The sequence below is a fragment of the Pleuronectes platessa genome, chromosome 8, assembly GCF_947347685.1.
Source record: "Pleuronectes platessa chromosome 8, fPlePla1.1, whole genome shotgun sequence".
Classification (NCBI taxonomy): domain Eukaryota; kingdom Metazoa; phylum Chordata; class Actinopteri; order Pleuronectiformes; family Pleuronectidae; genus Pleuronectes; species Pleuronectes platessa.
The window spans coordinates 22,720,029-22,741,527 of record NC_070633.1 but is presented as its reverse complement, the minus strand read 5'-3'; the positions used below and the strand labels follow the sequence as shown (position 1 = coordinate 22,741,527).

The following is a 21,499-nucleotide window of genomic DNA, read 5'->3' as shown; positions in this document are numbered from 1 at the left end:
TTGATGTTCTTGCCTCTATGCTGGTTTTTGCGTCAGAGTTGAACCTTCTAATGTTTCTTTGTGTTTTATCGACCAAGTACAAGACCCATGTCTTTTTTGATTCATATGTTATATTAAAAGATGGACAACATGGCAGTTCTCCGTGACTGGAGACAAAGCCTCTCAATCGCCCCCTGGTGGCTGGCTGCTGCAGTATAGGTCATTAATCTCACCTCCTCCATGTAAGCAGATGAGACATGAGCCAAACTAAAATCTTAGAGATGTGGTTTATATATTAAACCACATTGATTTATGTTCAAGTGTCACGATAGACAGCAGAGACTGACCCGTCATGTGTAATGTTGGAACCCCGACATTACGGCTCCATCCCCACATTGCTACTGCTAAGACTCTGGCTCCAAATGGCATCATTGGAATAAGTTGGCAACTATCCAGGATATTTTGGCTTCATTTCTGGATAGTGGGAGGAAGTGGAGAGTTGTCGTCCATCTTAATGCACAGCATAGTTTATGATCTGCTTGGTCTTTGGGCCGTTCATTGAAAAAAATGACAAAGATGAATTGCAGTTTCACATTCAACATTACACCAGAGAAGTGATAGTGTATAAAATGATTGCTGTGGTTTCTTTATCAATAATTTGCCACATATGCACATCAGACAGTATCAAAGTGAAAAGTAATAATGATTTGATGATGATTTACATTGAAAATAAGGTTTAAAACATATATGCAAATAGGCAGTATGCAAATAAAGGTTCTGTTAAGAGAGATTATCTTCACTTAAAGTCTCTTGCATATTTTTTTCTTCACCTGTGGCAATGAGAACACTTCATCCTGCCAGTGATATGATCTCATGTGACACCCCCGCCTGAGTCCTGTCAAAGCTGCTGCTGATGGAAGCTGATTAATGTCACATCTTAATTCATGCTCCTTTAAATCCCAAACTCTTTAACCTCCCCGCTCACAGTGCACATGTGTTCTCATTCAAGGACCACTAACACCAACTGGCTCTCCGAGGGATAGCACAACAAACACACACACACACTCTCGTTGATATCAGTCAGAGCTTCCTCCAAAGAGAAACCTTAAACGCTACGAGACCGGTCAGTCTTATAGCGAACAGCCCTCGGATCAAGATGACACGAGTGTTTGCCCGAAACAGAGACAGGAATAACAACCTTCCTCCAAGGCGCGTGCAGATATCATCTTTTGTTTACAACTAGCTGCCTCCACAAGGCAGCCCTTGCATTATGGGATCAATTTGTGTGTTTGTTTTGATGTGTGTTTGTCTTTTCAAGCTGCACAGTGGGGGTTTGCAAAATTCAAAAGTATGGGTGGCATGTCCTGGGAACAATGACATGTTTGAAAAGATCCTGCTCCTGCCTCCAGTAATGGATGGCGATTAATAATAAAAATAGTTGTCAACGGAAGTTCCTCTGGGGTGAGATATAAGCAGAATAATTAGAAAGAGGCGGCTGAGGGAGTGAGGCCGGTGACATTGGGTTTATTACCTATTTATTACAGAGCATTTAAAGTAGCACATAAACCACTGTTTGTTTTGAGGAGTTGAGTGATGCTTGGCAGTGAATGGGATTATGCACTGTATCATTTGTTTTTAAGAGAGGTACAAGCAGTGGGAGATAGGCTCGGCTTAGCGCAGCCAGAACAGGACCGTTTGCTTTCCAGTCTGAGCTTCCCTGGAGGAAAGCATCGATAAAGGCGGCGGTGGTCGTAATGGTCGGTGATGCTAATCAAGGAATTAAATGGTTTCTATGCAGCGGCAGATCCTATCTTGAAGATGTGAGACTTCCCTGAGGGGAATACAGTTTCTCCAAGATTCTCTCCGTCTGTGTCACCGTCAAATGAGATGTTTACGTGCACATGGCTGCTTTTGTTTGAATTATCTTGATTGTACATGTGATTTTAGACAGATGTTGGTCAAGTTTATGAGTTTTGTATGAGGACGTTTTTTATGGACGATGTTTTGCCTGTGAAACAAATAAACGTATAAAGTCTATGAGGTAGTTTGTTATGTGTAGTTCCTAAATATTTACTTTTCATAATGTGAGTTTGTGCTTTGGTTGTTTTGAGTATATGTCACTTCATGACAACTTGCAAGTTTAAGACATCTGCAACAACAGTTTTTGATTTGAATGTTTTGTCAATGCTAAAATCTAATTTGAACTGAATTAGATTTAGTTTTGTGAAAATAAAATACACAGTGCTCTGCCTTTTGAAGCTGGCATAAGAAGTAACATGGGAAACAGTCAGTTTACTTAAAGCTCTGTTCAGGACCGTGTGAAAACATCAAACCCCCTCATTCATTTTGATGATGGGCTGCTGAAGCAGAGCGCTCTGGCAAAATAAAATGAATAAAAAAGCAGAACAGCACTCAGTCGAGAACTTATTGCCCAACAGTCCCCTTAAATTCAATCAAGTCGCACCAAGTTGAACACACTAATAGATATCAGTTCCATAAATATGCCAGATTTTTTTTTATTAAGATCCATAAAGTATCGCCTTGGGAATTGGTGCAAATGTTTAAAAAAAACACCCCTTCTCCCAATGTTAAAGAAAGTGATTCCTGGATCCGCCAATGTCCAGATGTTCATTCAAAATTAATGGGTTCCCTCTTGGCCCTTGTCCCATCCTTCCACCAAGTTTCTTGGTGAAATGGCCAACCAAATAAACAATAATGCTTTAATGTACCAGCTCGCTCTTTTAGATCGTGCTTACAGTTTTTCTCCATTGCTTTGGATCATTTCACGAAACAGAAATGACATTCTCAGAGCTCTAAGTGCAATTGGCAAAATAGCCCATATGGTTCAGCACAACTACATAGATCACCTTCAAAAGGTCATATCTCACCCAAAACAGTTAACTCAAGTTTCAAAACCAAATCATTTTCTCATATAAATAGTCAGTGCCCCCAAAATGAAAATTTCCTTCTTGATTTCTGTGGCCCATCTCTCAAAATAACATAGATGGTTCAGCAAAACTCCATAGCACACCTGCAAAAGGTCATATCTCTCCCAAAACAGCAAACTCATCAGTCAAAACTAAATCCTTTTCTCATACAAATAGTCAGTGCCCCCAAAATGAAAAGTCCCTTTGGCATTGTTTAAACACTACAGGTCAAAATGTTTAGATGTTTTGTCAGTATGGCAGTGGACCATAGAAATATCCCTCATGTGCACATTTCAATCTTGGCTCAGTCCTTGAATGGTCACTGAATGGTTACAGTAGATGTTTTCTTTCCAGAATATTATGTGTATCAAACAGAAAAAAGATTTATTCAAGGTTTCACATAAAATATGTTTATTGAACTCATACTGCCATGGAAATTGTTACAGTAATTGCCATACATCGTGCTTACAGTAACATTGAACAAAATTTGGCATAGTGAGATATGACCTTTTGAAGGTGATCTATGTAGTTGTGCTGAACCATATGGGCTATTTTGCCAATTGCACTTAGAGCTCTGAGAATGTCATTTCTGTTTTGTGAAAGGAGCCAAAGCAATTGAGAAAAACTGTAAACTTACTGTGTGACTGGTGATCAGATGTGTGATACTCAACCTTGATTACTAAAGTTCTAGTTGCACCTGAAAATTAAGCCAATGATCCAAGATATCCTTATTACAGTATATACCATGATGTTTTTCATGGTATTATGTGCCTGTACGATTTTGACAGTAGAGTGAACTATTGTGCAGGTGATGATGTAAACAATGAAATTATGCCAACATGTTCTGCAGAGAACAACCACTTGACTGAGAAGCGACAGTCAGTTTTGACCAGCAATATATATTCAATTGGTAATTGGGCTAACTGAAGGCAATTGTACCTAACCGTTTGCAAAGGTGTTCTAAATCATTTGAAATTTGTGCAAGCTGTTGGAAATTGTACTTGTCATTGCAAGGATGTGCTAATACAATTGCAATTTGATTAAAGGAATGAGATATTCCAATCTGTTGTGAACCAGTGCCCAGTGGTTTGGAGGTTTGGACGTGTTGTTTTGAGAATGTCATTTCTGTTTCGTGAAATGACCCAAAGCAATGGAGAAAAACTGTAATGTATCAACTCCTGCTGTCTGGATTTCTGGGTAAATATGTACAGGCAACATTTCTCTCTGTGAAAGAGGAAAAACCTGCTGTTGAAAAGGGATCAACTGAACGACTTTCTAAGAAGATTAGAAAAATTAAGTGGAGCCCAAATTTAGGTTATTTATTATGTTCTGCTTGAAAGTCTCCTCTGTAAACTTTGAAGCTAAATTGCTGCACTTACCCAGGTCTCCATTCGCTCTTTGTTTGAAGTACAAGTACGAGTGGAGCTGACGCTGCTTTATTGTGAATGCAGATGGATAATTTGCTTGGGCATTTCACCAAATTCACTCTACTCAGCTTTGATGTCTAAAATTGTTAATTTTATGCCATGGAATCAAATAATGTCTCATGCATCGGACGGCAACAGAAAACAATACAGGCTGCATCTCTGCAAATATGATTCATGCCCTGAACAATTGGCATTCACTTTTTTCAGCTACTAATAAAACAAACTATATAGGACACATTGGAATATACAAAGGAACACAAAAAGTGGTTTTACAACTCGATAAAAACTCTCCTTTTCTCTCAAAAGCAAATTGTGAAACTTTGAGAACAATAATGTGACCGGAAGAGATCAATAAAGAATAGAGATCCACATTTAATATTTATAAAGTGTCTCTTTTCATTTTAATGATGACGTTTGATGAATGTATTAAAAAGCAGATATACCAGTCTGAACCAGTACCAGTCTTAATAATATATCGATAATATCATTAATTTTATTACCATAAAAACTAACTAAAAATAAACAATTGATCAGATAGAGATAATTTTTTCAGCTACCAAGCATGTGGTAAAAAAACGAGGAACTGTAGGAAGGTTTGTAGAATAACAAGTGGGCTGAGAGAAGGAATATTCAACATGTGCCAACTTTACTTGTTGACTTTCTAAGACCTTGAACCAAAAAAAACAGTCACAGCTGAACTGTTTATTTCTTTTTTTCATTCTGCATTAAACCAAACACAGCTGGATAAACTTCTGATGAAGGAGCAGCTGCTGGAGCATATACTGTCTCAGGAATACTGATATTATAAGTTCTTGTGGAAAAACACAATGGCCTGAGAAACTAAGGGGAGATGCGTTACAGGCAAATTATGAAATATGGTTGAAATAATGCATAGAAATATAGTAAGCAGACCTTGAGGAAAGATTTCGATCCGCTACCGAGCTGCTGTTGATCCCGTTCTGTGCTCAGAGCAGGGATCCTGGAGACACTGCTCAAAACAAAAGCTCATATTTAACACATATGACATGAATTATTTAGGTTGTTTAAATATTTACAAACAACAGTATGCTGAAAACTTGGGTATTTCATAAACCTATAAATTAATATGATAATAATAAAGACTTAAGGGCATGTTAAACAATGTGTATGTATTCAATTGATTTAAAAAAAAACAAAAAACATCTGATCTACAACCAGAAGAAGAAAACTTATTTTTCTTATGCGGTCATAACTTTTACCTGAGTGAAAGACGACATTGCTTATTATTTGTATATATATATATATATATATATATATATATATATTCCTTCCTATACATACATATGTATGTATAGGAAGGCAGTTTCAAGTTCTTATATTTATTTTTTACAAACATTTGTATTTGTTGATTGCTTTGTTGGTTTGTCTGCAGGATTTCACAAAAATTACTGGATATATTTCCATAAAGGTTTGTGGAAATGGGTCAAGAAAGAACCCACAAGATTTGACAGATCCTTACGAAGGATTTGATCCAGTAACTTCTTTCTAAATCTTTAACATTGCAAGAAAGGGCAGTTATGATATTTCACAGATTTCCCCAGGAAAAATCAGGTCTGTTAAATTTAAAGAGGACCCAAATAAATATTCAAGTCGGTCAGATTTATACAGGTTTTATTGGCTTTTTTTTGCTGCTGTATGTTAACAAATAAACTGTAACTAGCAACAATGTGAAGCTGAGATTATGTTGATTAGAAGGGGACTTTTCGGCCTTGGCGGAGGTGTGTGTTCTACTGAGTGCCTTTTAATATAGACAGGTATGAAAGATTATAACAAAATCTTGCATGAACTCAAATGTGTTTGAATTTAAGTTGTCACTGCTAATAACAGACCAGAATAACTACGAAATGAAAAAGGCTTGTTTTAAGTTGCTCAAAGTTCTGAGTGGGAGGCGGCTCGCCTTAAAGCGAGGCCGCTTGCTTTAATCCAACCATCCAGGATACATTTCTAAACTTAAGTGCGGTGTAACAAAGGTGATACCCATTAAGTGCATCAATACTTAACAATACCCCTTCCTTCCGCAGCCTCACTGCTTTGTAGGTATATGGGAGTGAGGCAGACAATCCAGCTGACTTCATTAAGTTTCATTTTCCATTTTATCTCTCCTGAAGTGGACCATTAAGCCGCCGCGCGAGGGTAACTGATCAGCTAATCTGCCGGTGATTTATGTGACAGGGAAACAGAGAACTTAACCGAGCCTCCGAACACATTGATTACTGACATGGTTAATTGGCTAAACCCACTGGTACATTGAGACGGGCTTATTGGAAATGTCAAATCAAGCGGGTCATTTGCATTCATGATGTATGGTGTCTATTCCAGCTTCTGCCCCGGCAGCACAAACTGACACACATAGCCATAGAGTAAAGGATCTCAGACTTGAATATGCAACGGACCATCTGGCTTTCCAGAACATAGGAGTTGGTTGGCATTCACACGTCTGTCCAGTGCGCTGAGCGGAGGATGAGGGCTGGGACGAATCCTGATGCGGCACAGACTCGATGCACCTATAAGGGTTTCAGCAAATGAGATCGATTGAAGCGTCTCGACAGAATTGAGAAGTTGTTTTGTTGTGTCTTTCAGTCTTTCTTCCCGAGTGTTTGTTTTCTGAGATCAAAACAATGGCTGGTTGTTGTTTTTGTTTTGCTGCAGAATAACCAATGTAAACAGATGAAAGCTGCATGAAATTGAAATGGTTTGATCCAAGGGGATGGGGGGGGGGTTGGCATTACGAGAAAAAACAAGAGATGGTGTGAATTTACATTGTTTGAATCAAAGGATCCACTTATTCTAGCACATGCCTTGGAACATGTTCTGGAATATAATCAAAGTCCTCTGTGTGAAGCACAAGTTGTTTTCAGACTAGAGTTGAACACTGACAGTAATGAAAGGAGTGGGTAGAGAGAGAGAAAACGTTTCTTTAATGGAAGTCATTGTACAGAGTTCAAAACTGGAAACGTTCAAAAGAAGAAGAGTGGCAGCGCTATTTAAATATTCACCACCTCCACTGTAATTAACTCCAGCAAAGTTCTGCATTTAACTTTGAGCACTGGGACTTTTTTGTCAACTTTCATTCCTGCATTTCTCCAGCTGCTTTATGCTATATATACTGTATATCAGGGGTCTTCAACCTTTTTCAGGCCAAGGACCCCAAACTGATGGAGAGATGGAGCAGGGACCCCCTACTATATATATTGTATTAAATTGTGTTTTAGATTAAACTGGGCCTAGTGCCATATATAAACATAGCTACCCTGTTATTGTGCATTCAATACTCAGCTATTCAAATATAACACAGGTTCATATATTCATGGTATAACATTTTTTGTAATCAACCAAACATTTCGCGACCCCCCTGCAGTACCTCCGCGGACCCCCTAGGGGTCGCGGATCCCCTGTTGAAGACCTCTGCTGTATATGAAGATGAAGATGGCAGAGAGTTAAAAGCATCTTGATCGCCACCTAATGGCAAGCTGCAGTATAAGTCATAAACCCTGCCTCCTCTGTGTTAACCCGAAAAGTCACAAGTACACGTCAGTACACGTCAAATAAAGATCATTTCCATAGGTAGCTTTAGGTTCTTTTTATTAAACTGATGTTTGTTCAAGAAATTGTTTTCAGTTTTCAATCAGTGATTTGATGCTACAAAAAAGGGTGGAATACTATGATTGACAGCTGAGACTGACGCCTGATTGGTCGAGTGAGCGGATCCGTGCACCGCCATCGCTAATGCGCAGACTCTGGCTCCAGATGATGGCAGCGTTCACATCCTGGGTATTTTGGCATCATTTCGTGGAGGAAATTGAGATGCGTGGCTCATCTTTACATTCAGTATATGAAACAGTACAGATCTGTTTCCTCACAATAGTTAATTTTGTATTATCTGATTATTATTAAGCCCCAGAAACATCCCTGTACAATGAATGACTGACTGTGTGAGAGCAGCAGAACAATATGTTCAAGAACATTTGGTTTAAACTCAAGGCATGTAGCCAGATGTAAAGGGCACAGCAGTAAATTACATTTCCATTACATATTAACAAGCCTCCCAGGTATAGCCCATGATATAATTAACAACTAAGTTATAGCTATGCACTTGATATAAATCTCACTTTTTCTTTTCATCCCTCACTTTTACCAAAAAAAAAGTTCTTCGCCTGCCGACCCTGCAAAGCGAAAGGAAACCGTCATCCACCCTATAACCAACTGTTAGACATAAAGCTCCAGTAAATTGACAGAGCGCTGCATAGATGTTTCACCACTGATGAATATCTAAGGTTATTTCACTTGTGAGGCTTCTGGTTATATTCAATACATGTCACAAACATATTATTCAAGTCCCCTGGCTCGTTGAATAGGCCTGAGTCATGAGGTAGAAGTGAAAGTGTCAAACCAACCGAGGACAAGGTTTGCAGGGAATCGACGAGGGCACAGATTAGCATCTGTATAACTCTGCCACTCAAGAAAATATGATATTACATAACTTATACACCCGAGTGATTCAGCCTGGAGGCTGGTGTCTTTTCACAAAGCTGTGAATGCTGTGGCCTGCAGGTCCAGTTATAAGATATTGGACAGTCACAAAGCAAAGGAGCTGGTGTAACTATAACCAGGGAAGTTAGTTATATTCTAAAACAGCTCATACAAAAAGTTACGTGGGTCTGAAAGAACTTTCTCTTATTTACTTTAGCTCGACTCTGCCATTATATTGTGTCATGATGATGATGCTGACATGCTGATGTGTAGCAGGCGTGTGTTTGCCATGATTACTTGTTTGGATTATTAGCACAGACCATTCGATAACTGACTCTAAACACAAAATACACCTGAACCTGAAGGGGCTTTCATTAGTGCTGCAGGTAGTTATAGATCACCAAAGTCAGCGGGGTTCATCCTCAGGGGATAATGAATGTATCTGTACAAAATCTCACACGGGCCTGACATTTCCCAACAGAAAACCGAGCACCACCAAAGTATCCTGTTCAGACTTTCATCAAACTCATTATGCTTGATGTATCTTCAACTTTTGAAGCAACAGAGCAAAGACAAGCACAAACTAAATCATTGAAAATTCCACCGGCTGCTATTGTGCTGTATCGACCTCCGCCTTCTCATGTTTGCAGAATTACACAATTAGCCCACCCCCACACCCCACCCCCATCGACTGTAATGTTTGATATTCTCTTATATCTGTTTATATCTCCCCTGCATAATATTCTTTACTTTCTCCTCCTACCTTATCTGTGACATTTGGGTTTTATATTTCACCATTTCAGTTTTTCTTTATTCTTAACTCCCCATCTCGTTTAATAACCTTATACCTCGACTACGATCTCCAATCCGCTTATCGCTCACGCTCCCTGTTGTGCTCTGATGTCTTCCCTCGCAGCCCTCATGGAGGTTATACTGGCCGGCAGAGACTGCTTGGTGGCCGGAGACTCGTGCTCGAGCGACGAGATGTGCAGTCCACGTCTGCGGACCTTGCGCCAGTGTGTGGCGGGCAACGGCAACATGAAGCTGGGCCCAGGTGCCAAGAGCCAGTGTGCCAATGCCGTGTCCGCCCTGATGTCCAGCCCCTTACGCGGCTGCCAGTGCAAGCGAGGCATGAAGAAAGAGAAGAACTGCCTGAGCATCTACTGGAGCCTTCATCAGGCAATCATACATGGTCAGTGGTCACTGGAGAGCAGCTTTCTGAACTGCTTAAATACACACTTTTTATCTATAAGGCTGCAAGTCTAAAATCAATTTTATATAGGAGCATAACAAGTAATGAATAACGTGCAGAGTCTATATGATTAATGATATAGTCGATGGAAGCTTTGGTGGCTAAATGAAAACGACAACATGGGAGCAATATTTGTGTTAAGATGAATTAAGGTGTTACAACATTCAAGCCAATGTTTCTATCTGTAATTATCTCAGGACTCAACCTGGTGGAGCGTTATCCCTACGAGACGGTGCAGAGGGATTACGACTACGTCCGCTTGGCCTCTATTTCAGCCGGTAAGTTCAATTTCATTTATTCACATTCCATTTCACTTTATACCGTTGTAAACTTTGAAGATGTTTTGTTCTAGCTGGAATAGATGGGTTCAGTTAAGTTTTCCTGGAAGCACGCCCACGGCAAATGGAGCTCCCTTATGTTCCTGAGACACACTTACACAAGTATTACCATTCATCTGAACACAGTCCGCACTGCCAGCATCCAAAATTATATATTTGTGTTCAAGTTGCTGGACGGCAAACTCATTTATATCCCAGACTCAGCTGAAAATACATAATCCGCAGATGTCAATGAATACTAATGTTGTTATTTTTTGTACCGCTGCCTTGAAATGATGGAATATCCCATATCCTGCATTGTTTCTATGTATTACAGCCACAGGCTCAAGAATGTATGCAATCTGATTAAATGTATCAAAACAAGCCCAAACTCTGAAAAGCAGAGTACACAAAATGCTAATGTGTTAAATAGCATACACGTACATTAAACCCAAATATATATATATAAATATATATATATGTGTATACTTTCACCATGTGAAACATTTATTGAAGAGCCTACATGTAAAAAAGAATAAGATCAAAGTTAGGCTAATCAGATGTTGTCTGTGGTCCATTGATTTAATTTAATCTTATAACGAAAGTCCAGAAAACAGCTCACAGGTGCTAATCTGAAATCTGGAATTTACTTATAAATGAATAATAAACTGATTAGTTGCTTATACATTTTCTATTGATTGACTAATTGAGTTATTGCTGCAGTTTCAAAACTTGACCTGGGCTTTTTAGGAAAACCTACTTTATTTCAAGAAATAAACCAGTCAACCAAAGATGTATTTGCATGATTGCATCTGAAGCTGCTGGAGTCTGAGCCACATGTACAGTTTATATGAATCGAACCCAACCAGAACCTCTGGCAGAATCACTACAAACACACTGCAGGAGACTGATGACTCATCCCTGAGACAAAGAGCTCAGTTCAGCGACCTGCTCATTTTTCAGGCAACGTGTCCACAAAGGGTTCATTCAGAAGACGCCACACAAAGTGCCGAGGCTTCACTCACACACCAGACCAGACCACTCATAAATTAAAAACAGCTTCATTCACTGGTGCACCGAATAGAAGGCGTCTTGATGTGTTTTGGTGCAGTTTGTGTTTTCCTGGCTGCAGACGAAGACACTGACACGCACTCTAGTTACACCCGTCTTCCGATCTGTGATCTTCAGATAATTGGTTATTAAATATTTTATGCATTTTCCTGAATCTTATTTAAATCAACGTCTGCTTTGCTTCCTCTCTTTCTGGATCACTGGCTACATTGATCCATGACGTGAGGACAGAACCACTCTCAGTTACTCCCTTAATAACACAGCCGTCAGTGAGCCATTCTATAACCGGCACAACAATGACTCATCTGTCATTTCACGTGCAAATGGTCAAAATAATCAATGGGAGGTAATAAAGAGAAGAGAAACACACATTGAAGCCTGATTGTCGGAGTTAATAGACTTTTAGACAGTCTCATTGAAAACCTTCAGAATTATGATCTTATTTTAAAAAAAGCAAATTGATTGTCGTGTGTGATTGGCTGTTTAAGGCTGTAACCTTGAAATAACAAACGAAGGGAGTACCCACAGTGACTTAAGCAGGTTTACCAGACGCAGGACAGCTGTGAGGGCAGTGTACAGACGTCCTTCGACTGAATACCAACATGGGGCCTGTGTTTCTGTAACGTGACACCCAGCAGGTTGTGTGGTCGAGCAATATGTCAGCAAACCCTGAACGTTTTAATTGGTCGCGGAGAGAGGTGGAGCCTGGACCTGGTTCTCGTGCTAACGTGGGAAAAGAAGGGGAAAGGAAATGAGAGGCAATTTTTTGACAGTTTTAAATTCACTTTTTTCTCTTAATGTTCTTGCAATTCTGGGTTAATTTACGTCCTAATTCTCATTTTATGAAATTGTCATTTCCATAACGTTTTAACAGACACCCGGCCGCTCTCTGTTTTCCTGCACGTCAGCTAATGAGTTTGTTGTTGATACACAGACACACCTTCAAGCTGAACTTTAATTCCAAACTACTAACTTTTCAAACTTTTGACAAGATGAGATTGTATCGCAGCGTTTGGAATAACAAAACTAATGCATTCCACAGGTCACAGACGCTCCTGTTCACATCAACACACAGTCTCTTTGTTCTACTGCTATTATTCCTCCGCTCATATCTAAACCCGTCTTTGACCTTACTTCTATCCACAGACTCGGATGTTGGCATGGGAACTGTGAATCGCTGCCTCGATGCAGCCAAGGCGTGCAACGTGGACGACTTGTGCCAGAAGCTCCGCACCGAGTACGTCTCGGCTTGCATCAAACCCACGGCCAAGTCGGGCCTGTGCAACCGGCCCAAATGCAACAAGGCTCTGAGGCGGTTCTTTGACCGCGTCCCCGCCGATTACACGCACGAGCTGCTCTTCTGCCCGTGCACGGACACGGCCTGCGCAGAGCGGCGGAGGCAGACCATCGTGCCCAGCTGCTCGTTCGAAAGCCCGGAGAAACCCAACTGCCTCACGCAGATGAGGATCTGCAAAGCTGACTATGTCTGCAGGTTAGAGAAGAGACGCTTCTTTCATTTCCAACGACTTAGTCTCGTAAAGATGTAATAACATATTGCAATAATGTAAACATAATCCCCAAGTTTGTTGTGTTTAATGATGCAGCTTTTTACTCGCGGCCTCTCTATCAGCAAAGAAGGTTTTTCATTATACCCACTTTAGTTCAAGTATTCCTTGGATATAGATTCTAGATTTATTCACCATACATATTTGGGCCGGTGTTGCTCTGTATTATGGCTCTTTGAGACCAAATAAACAGCCATTCAATCAACAAAATGGCCTGCTGTTTTACCCTAAAGCTTTCTACCCCCATTGGTTAGAACACCCCAGAGAGCCTGTTGGAATAACACATTAAATATTTAGCACAGATAAAGAGCCAGATGGATCAGAGTTATCGCTCATTGCTATCTCTGGTCATGGCCATTATTTTTCACAGCCCCATTACACTCAGAGGGCTTTGCTAATGATCCCAGGTCTGGGGGATGAAATATATTACTCTTTCTATCACTTTCACATTACAGTCCAATGCTTTCAGTCTTCACCACAGCCGACAATATTTCTTCATGTCAGACGGGCAAACTCTTAATTAAATGGCCGAGTTATAGTGCGAGGAATGCATTTGAAAAATTATCTTTATTTTTTTTTTCTTGAAACAACACTGATGTACCATGTTCTTGCAGGTCTCGTCTGGCACAGTTTGTGTACGACTGCGAATCCTCCGAAACGTCCGCCAGCGGCTGCAAACAGGGAACCTATGGGGCATGTCTGCTCGCCTACACAGGGCTCATAGGTAAGTGCTCACCTAAACAGTGACATACAGATAGGAAACATACAGTATAAAGGGGAGGGGGAAATAATATGTAATGAACAGGTGGAGAAGGTAAGAGTCAACTTGAGAAAGAAGATATGCGCCATATGCTTGAGAAAGAACTGAAGGGTGAGGGAATAAAGATCAGGTTATAGGAGGGAGTGAGAGAACGAAATATAGGTTTATTGTAAACAAAGGTTTATTTACACAAATGCCTGAAAATTGAATTGAATTCAAATGTAATTGTATAGCACCAATCACAAAACAAACATTATCTCACAGCACTTGAAATTCATCGAGACAATAGTTTAAGAGAAACCTAACAGTTGCCACGATGAGCCAACACTTGGTGATTGTGGAGTGAACTTTTCTCCACGTTATTGGGTAGGAGTGAGAGGTGAGTGGAGAAAAATGGGGGGGGGGGGGGGAGAGGAGAGGAATGCAGAAAAGAGAGAGAAGGGGGAGATCAGGAACAGACATTATAATAAAAATAATAATAATGATACTAATAGATAATAAGGTTATGAATGATAGCTGTGAAAGTAAAAAATAATAATAATAGTTGAGTTATGTCAGATCTGGATCCTGCAGCTCTGGAGTCAGAGTTACAGTGCCTTGCATAAGTATTCACCCCCCTTGGACTTTTTCCCATTATGTACTGTTACTAACTGGAATTCAAATAGACTTAAATAAACTTTTTCTCGTTTGATCAACAAAACATGCATAGTACTTTGGAGGTGCAAAATACATTTTATTGTGACACAAACAATAATGAGAACAAAAAAGTTGACATCTGTTGGGTGCATAAGTATTCACCCCCCTGTGTCAATACTTGGTAGAACCCCCTTTCGCTGCAAATACAGCTGCAAGTCTTTTGGGGTATGTCTCTACCAGCTTTGCACATCTAGAGATGGAAAGGTTTGTCCATTCTTCTTGGCAAAAAAGATGAAGCTCAGTCAGATTGGATGGAGACCGTCTGTGAACCGCAATCTTCAAGTCTTGCCATAGATTCTCTATTGGATTGAGGTCTGGGCTTTGACTGGGCCATTTTAAGACATTAACATTCTTTAATCCAAACCATTCCTTTGTAGCTCTGGCTGTATGTTTAGGGTCATTGTCCTGCTGGAAGATGAACCTCCGCCCCAGTCTCAAGTCTTTTGCAGACTGCATCAGATTTTCTTCAAGGATTTCCCTGTATTTGGCTCCATCCATCTTTCCCTCTATTCTGACCAGTTTCCCTGTACCTGCTGAAGAGAAGCATCCCCACAGCATGATGCTACCACCACCGTGTTTCACTGTTGGGATGGTGTGCTCAGGGTGATGGGCAGTGTTGGGTTTTCGCCACACATAGCGTTTTGCATTGAGGCCAAAAAGTTCAATTTTGGTCTCATCTGACCAGAGCACCTTCTTCCACATGTTTGCTGTGTCTCCCACATGGCTTCTGGCAAACTCCAAACGGGATTTTATATGGATCCCTTTCAACAATGGCTTTCTTCTTGCCACTCTTCCATAAAGGCCAGATTTGTGGAGTAGACGACTAATCGTTGTCCTGTGGACAGATTCTCCCACCTCAGCTGTGGATCTCTGCAACTCCTCCAGAGTAACCATGGGCCTCCTGGTTGCTTCTCTGATTAATTTTCTCCTTGTCCGACTCTTCAGTTTGGGTGGACGGCCTCCTCTTGGTAGGTTTGCGGTTGTGCCATATTCTTTCCATTTTCTTATGATGGATTTTATGGTGCTCAGAGAGATTTTCAAAGCTCTGGATATTTTTTTATAACCTAACCCTGCTTCATATTTCTCCACAACTTTATCCCTGACCTGTTTGGTGAGCTCCTTGGTCTTCATGATGCTGTTTGTTCAGTAATGATCTCCAACAAACTCTGAGTCCGTCACAGAACAGGTGTATTTATACTGAGATTAAATTGCAGACAGGTGGACCCTATTTACTAATTATGTGACTTGTGACTCCATTACATAAACTCACGATGAAATAAATTTTAATCTGTGGTTATACCATGACAAAATGTAGAAAAGTCCAAAGGGGGTGAATACTTATGCAAGGCACTGTACATGCAGAATGTACAAATGTCTCATAACAGAGAAACAAAGGCTCTTAATACAATGCAAGGTGTTTCATTTATGTTTATAACAGACTATTTGAATAAAAGAACAGCCACTTGTGTTCCCACACACTGCAGAGATGTGCTAGTGTAATGCACTTCAAGAACCTTGAATGTTGCCCCTCAGCACAAGCATTTTCATCCCTGTCTCGTATTTATCAAACCACTTGAACTGCCACCTCCACTATGTAAAAAAAAAGAAGCCAAGAATCATTGCAATGCCAGACACCAATGTGACCTAGAATAGAGAATATTGTAGTATTTCTCACAATGTCTCTATTACACCATACGGGTCCGTGGGCAGTCTAATCAGCAACACTAGCTTCTCATCCTCCCTTTGCATCAGGTCAGGAAATGCAGTGTCCATTAATGTTTCAGATAATAATGCACTATGAACACAGTGTAACAGCTCAAAGAGGAATTAATATTTCATACTGATTGAGGCCTGGTGCGGTGTCTCCCTGCAGGAAGCACGATAACTCCCAACTATGTTGACAACTCCACGTCCAGCGTGGCTCCGTGGTGCTCCTGCTCAGCCAGCGGGAGCCAGAGGGACGAGTGCGATGGTTTCCTGGGATCCTTCACCGACAACATCTGTCTCCGTGAGTCTCCCTTTGTCCTCAGTGTACTGGAATGTTGTGACTCGGGATTTTGGGGTAAGAGGTTGAGTTTACTTTGAGGTATTTGCTTTCATAGTACAGGAAGACGAAATCTCTGGCTGCTGTTTTAGTGTCTTGTTTATCATTCATTTCAACGGAAAGAACTGTTTTTTTTTTAACTCGCTGTCTCCTTAGACAACCTGAAGTTAGAGATTTTTCCCAAGCAACAACCATGTTTGTTTCCAGTCTTGACAGCTGAGACGCACTGAGTCTATTTCCAGGAAAACTAGGCCAGCAAGAGTGTAACAATCCCGAGTTGCACGTCGCACATTTTAAATCCTCTTTCATGCTGCCTGTATGTATAAAAACAGACATTTCAAATGACGTAATCTTCCCTGAACGTATACCTCCATGCATCTTTTACGTTGGTTTTTAAGCAAAAGATCCAATAGAGGGCAGCGCAGAGTCGAGGGTTTCTGACAACAACAAACATGGCGACTGGAAGAGTTTGTGACAACTCATGGAAACCTTCCTCTAAAAACTGATTATTTAAAGCAATTGAACACCTGAGCAATAATCTAGATTATCGTGATTAGCCAGTGAGCCCAGTTCTAGCAGGCTTACACAGCAGGCTCTCATGTACACCCTTTTGGACAAGTATGTAGAGTGGGCTCCAAAGAACAGAACTATCTTCAGCGAGCCCTAACTTGGCATACATTAAACTATCGACCAACCCTATCATAAGTTTGAGACGTATCATAGTATTGAACAATCCCTGGAAATCCAAGTTTCTAGCATGAATAGCGTAAAAGTAATGACTAAATTTTAAAGTTTATAAGGGCTCTGACCCCCCTTTCCCCCCCACATTAAATTCTCTATACAGCCCCCCCTCCAACACCAGGTGCTGGAGGAAAAGTCAGGGGATCACACATGTTAGTCTGGTTTGCCATCTGGGACCCATGAACGACAGTATAAAAGTTAATGGTAAGCCATTGAGTATTGCCATGGACCCACATGACCTAAAATACACTCAGGAGTTCAGGGGGTACTTGAATATAATAACTGTAATTAACCTGCTGTTATATCAGGGTTCTGCAAATGCAAATCAGGTAAAGAAATATCAGTAGCCTACACAAAATATAATACTGCATAAATAAATAAAACCTAACATGGATTACAGGTGAGCACATGAGATCATCTTATATAAGGACGTTACATCAGACTCTATCCAGACGTCCCACATGTGTGTTGTATAATTTATTGTGTCTTCTGTTCTTCTGCCGAGTTTCCATATGCTAATTCTCAACCTTACACCTTTTTTCTTATTGCTTCTGCTCTTTGTGAATGAATAAGTTCCTTATTAATGCCCTCAGCGAGAATGGCATATATGCTGTATGTGAGAAGATTAAGGTTTTCATTGTAGCCTGTGACAGACAGTTTCCTGACGATTAAGTATGAACATCTATTACGAATATATATATATGTACAAATATACACATGTATGTAAATAAGATTGATCCTGTACACACTATGAGTATCTTAGCCGGGTGAATCTTTGGCCAGTCCTTCCTCGGGCCCCCAGCCTAGAGGAGATACAGAGAGGTCTCAGAGTTGTTTGGCCAGAGCAAATGGTCCAAGAGTTAATGAGGTCGATGTGGAGAGGCAGGTGCAGATTGGTTACTCGAAGAGAATACTGATTATTTTCTACTTCTTCTCTCTGCGGCTGCTGAGTAAACCCAATCTCACTCTGGCCTCGCAAAGGCTCTCATGCAAAATGCACAATTCGGAACCAAAGGCCATGTTTGAATAAAACATGAGTGGACCTGGAAAAACATATCGAGACAATGTTGCAGAGGTCTAATAACATTCTTTCACCGGTTTTGTCTCGTGTTTCAGGAAACGCTCTCGTGACGTTTGGAAGCGAGTCAGAGCCGCAGCCGACACTCAGCCAGCCCAGCACCCCCGGCCCCGGCCTCAGCAGCACAGAAAACAGGAGCACCACTTCTCCACCACAGACCGTGGAGACCGTGAGGAACCTTCTGGACACATTCATCCCCACACAGGTGGGCAGTTTTACGTCATTGTCGGCGGTCGCCTCAGCGGCTTCACACAGTCACACGTCCAGCAGGGAAACCTTTTTCTGACACCAGGAGAAAACACTGCTCAGAAGTGCAGAGATGATAGACCGCCACTTTAAAATATTAAAGCCACCATGTGTGGACTCTGAGCACAGGGATAAAGATGTGCAGTGTGTGTAATGATCGCAGCTGGATGAATCAGTAGGAAGAGGAGAACTGCCTTCTATGATTCAACACATAGTGGTTTTATATTGCTTTTTATTTACTTTGTTACAGCAATAGTGCAAAAATGTCGACTACGATGTTTTAGTGAGCAAACTATTACCACTTGGATGGTTGGAACACTAAAATGCTGAGATTAGCACCACACAACCCCACCAAGATAACACACATGGTTTGGGTGAGGACAATGAGCAGCAGTGTATGTGACATCCTAATGAAAAAGGGATAGTTCACCCAAAAAGGAAAATTCACTCATTATCTACTCACCACTATGCCGATGGAGGGTTGGTTGAAGTGTTTGAGTCCACAAAATACATTTAGAGTTTAATGGGTAAACAGTGTTGCAGCCAAATCAAATACAATTGAATTAAATGGGGATACATTTTTCAAATGCTTAAAAACATGAAGGTAATACCCCGACATTCAAATTCATCTCGAAACGGCATCATTTATACTGAACTAGCCCTTTAATGTCCAAAATGTATCTGCTGAGATTTTCCATTACGTCCATCTTGGAACACAGTGCACATGGAGAATCGTACGAGGAGTAAAGAATCAAACATAATTACACGTGTAAATATTTGTTGGAACGTGAAGCTGGTCTTTGGCATTTAACAGATCATCTGTGTAAATCTTGCAGGCTGCGAAAGACAGAGAGCAATGATTGTTTAAAGGATCAATATGCCTTTAGTGGTGGCATAGAAGGAATTTACGACTTGCCTGAAGTGACACAGTGACCATTTCATTAGGTAACTACAAGTGTGCTTAGATGCTACATTCCTCCAACATGACCAACACCATATCTCCCCATGTTGAAAGTGTTATGAGATCTTCCTCGGCTCATGTCCCGCCCCCATCACAAAATTTCATAAGAATAGGGTCAGTAGTTTCTGCGTCATTGTGCTGACAGACAGAAAAAATACAGGTCCCGGGGGTCTTCTGACTGATTTAACTGCAGCACTAACCTCCATAGCAGCCGAGCCATGGCCCTTGCTTTTACCTTAACCGCAGTATTAATCCTGACCTCCAGTTCGAAGATTAACCCTAAAAGACAATGTTTGTAGCCTGCTTTGGCAAGATAAGGCCTGCACTGGGCTATTCAAGAAAGACTGGTCATAAACTGATCTCTCTCTCTCTCTCTCTCTCTCTCCTTCCAGGCCCTGGGAAACGAGCTGCTGGTGGGCCAGGCCACCCTTTCACCGAACAGCCTCCCAAACTCTGCTTCACCTCCCTGCCTAATGCTCCAAGCTGCCTTCATCCTTCTGTTGCTTCTTCATCTGCTGAACAGTGGACTCTAAAGACTGCGGGTGGGGGGGGGGGGGGAGCGGTCAGAGGACCCTGCTAACACCAAGGAGATGGGAGGACCAGTGCAGCTTAGAGGAAAACGGACCATGTGCTGTTCCTCCTGCCTAAATATGTACAGCAGTTTTTGTTTTCTCAAATTTTGTGTCTCAGTGGTCCAGGTCCGCCCGCTCGGGCTCTCACTCCAGAGAGCGTGAGATCAAAGCCGGTCTGTACATTTGTACATTGTCATTGCGATCAAGGCGAGCCAGAACGAAGCCACGAATACCGCTTAAGTGGCCTAACCCAGCTCACAGCTATACCACAACTGTATCCATTTTCCAGTTATATATATGAAAAAACATAAAGCACATATGTGTGATACACAGACATGGAGTAGGCCAGTAACCGTGTAGATTTGTATGGGGTTTACCAGTGGATTCTGTGTGCGAGCTCGACCCCGTCGCACGCTGATTAGAGAGCTGCTGGTGTATTCGGGGGCTTTAACTCCACTCTCCTCAAGCTACTGAGAGAGGACCATTATTTCTGATCAATACTGGAATAGTGGAGTGAAGGAGAGACAATGGAGAGACATTTTGCCCAGACATCCCAGATAAAGCCCTGATTCTAAAATGTCCAGCTGCGCCTACTAGAAGAGATGCGGCAAACCGGAGTGCGTAAGATCCACCCTGACAAAAATAATCGTCCTCTACGTCAAACTGTTCTGCCCTTTGTCAAACTCTCTCACGTCACCTTGTTTGTTATTGCTAAGGCTGCAGTAGCTACTCAGAAAAAACACAAGTCCTTGGTCTTCATCGCGTAGTGGCTGAAACCTGAAAGGAAATAATCAGAAAAGCAGCAACTCTTTACCTGCAGCTGCTTTACAATGTGTTTGTGAACGTAACACACTTTTATTTCTCACTGTGTATATGAACATTGTTAAATGAGGCTCTGAGTACTGGTCCCAGAGAGGAAAGTGAATGGTCTGATGCCACCACCAGTCCAGAGCCTGTGCGAGATCAAACCATTGTGAACTATTCAGAAACGTCTGTTCTGGGAACATCCCAGTGAATTCTGAACAGGACCAGAGGTGCTGCAAATAAATGTTCTCGGTTCATTATGTTTACTCATTTGCATCGTTGTTATTTCTTTTTTCTAAATGACAAATGCTTTTGTTGGTTCTGTTGAAGCGAAAACGTAGTTTCTACTTATGAGGAAATCGAAGCGACATAAACTTAAACCCACACGAGTTTAGTTTGGTCCTCTTGAGTGTATTATTTTAAAATATAATATAGCGGGATTTACAGAATAACAAATTGTGACCTCAAGCCAGCTTCTTCACTTCAGTGTTGTACTTATACTGTATATATCTTGTATTTTTCTTGAATTTAAGCTCCAAATTTCCACCAT

The 21,499-nt window shown here is 41.1% G+C and overlaps 1 protein-coding gene across 1 annotated transcript; it reads left to right on the top strand.

The window, feature by feature from the left end:
* Positions 1-493: 493 nt before the first annotated feature.
* gfra4b (GDNF family receptor alpha 4b) lies at positions 494-20,106 on the top strand. Its single transcript, XM_053428371.1, has 8 exons — positions 494-540; positions 9,748-10,034; positions 10,292-10,372; positions 12,629-12,974; positions 13,662-13,771; positions 16,377-16,511; positions 18,405-18,571; positions 19,966-20,106. The coding sequence occupies exons 1-8, from the start codon at positions 494-496 to the stop codon at positions 20,104-20,106; spliced, it is 1,314 nt and encodes a 437-aa protein (XP_053284346.1).
* The last annotated feature ends 1,393 nt before the right edge of the window (positions 20,107-21,499 follow it).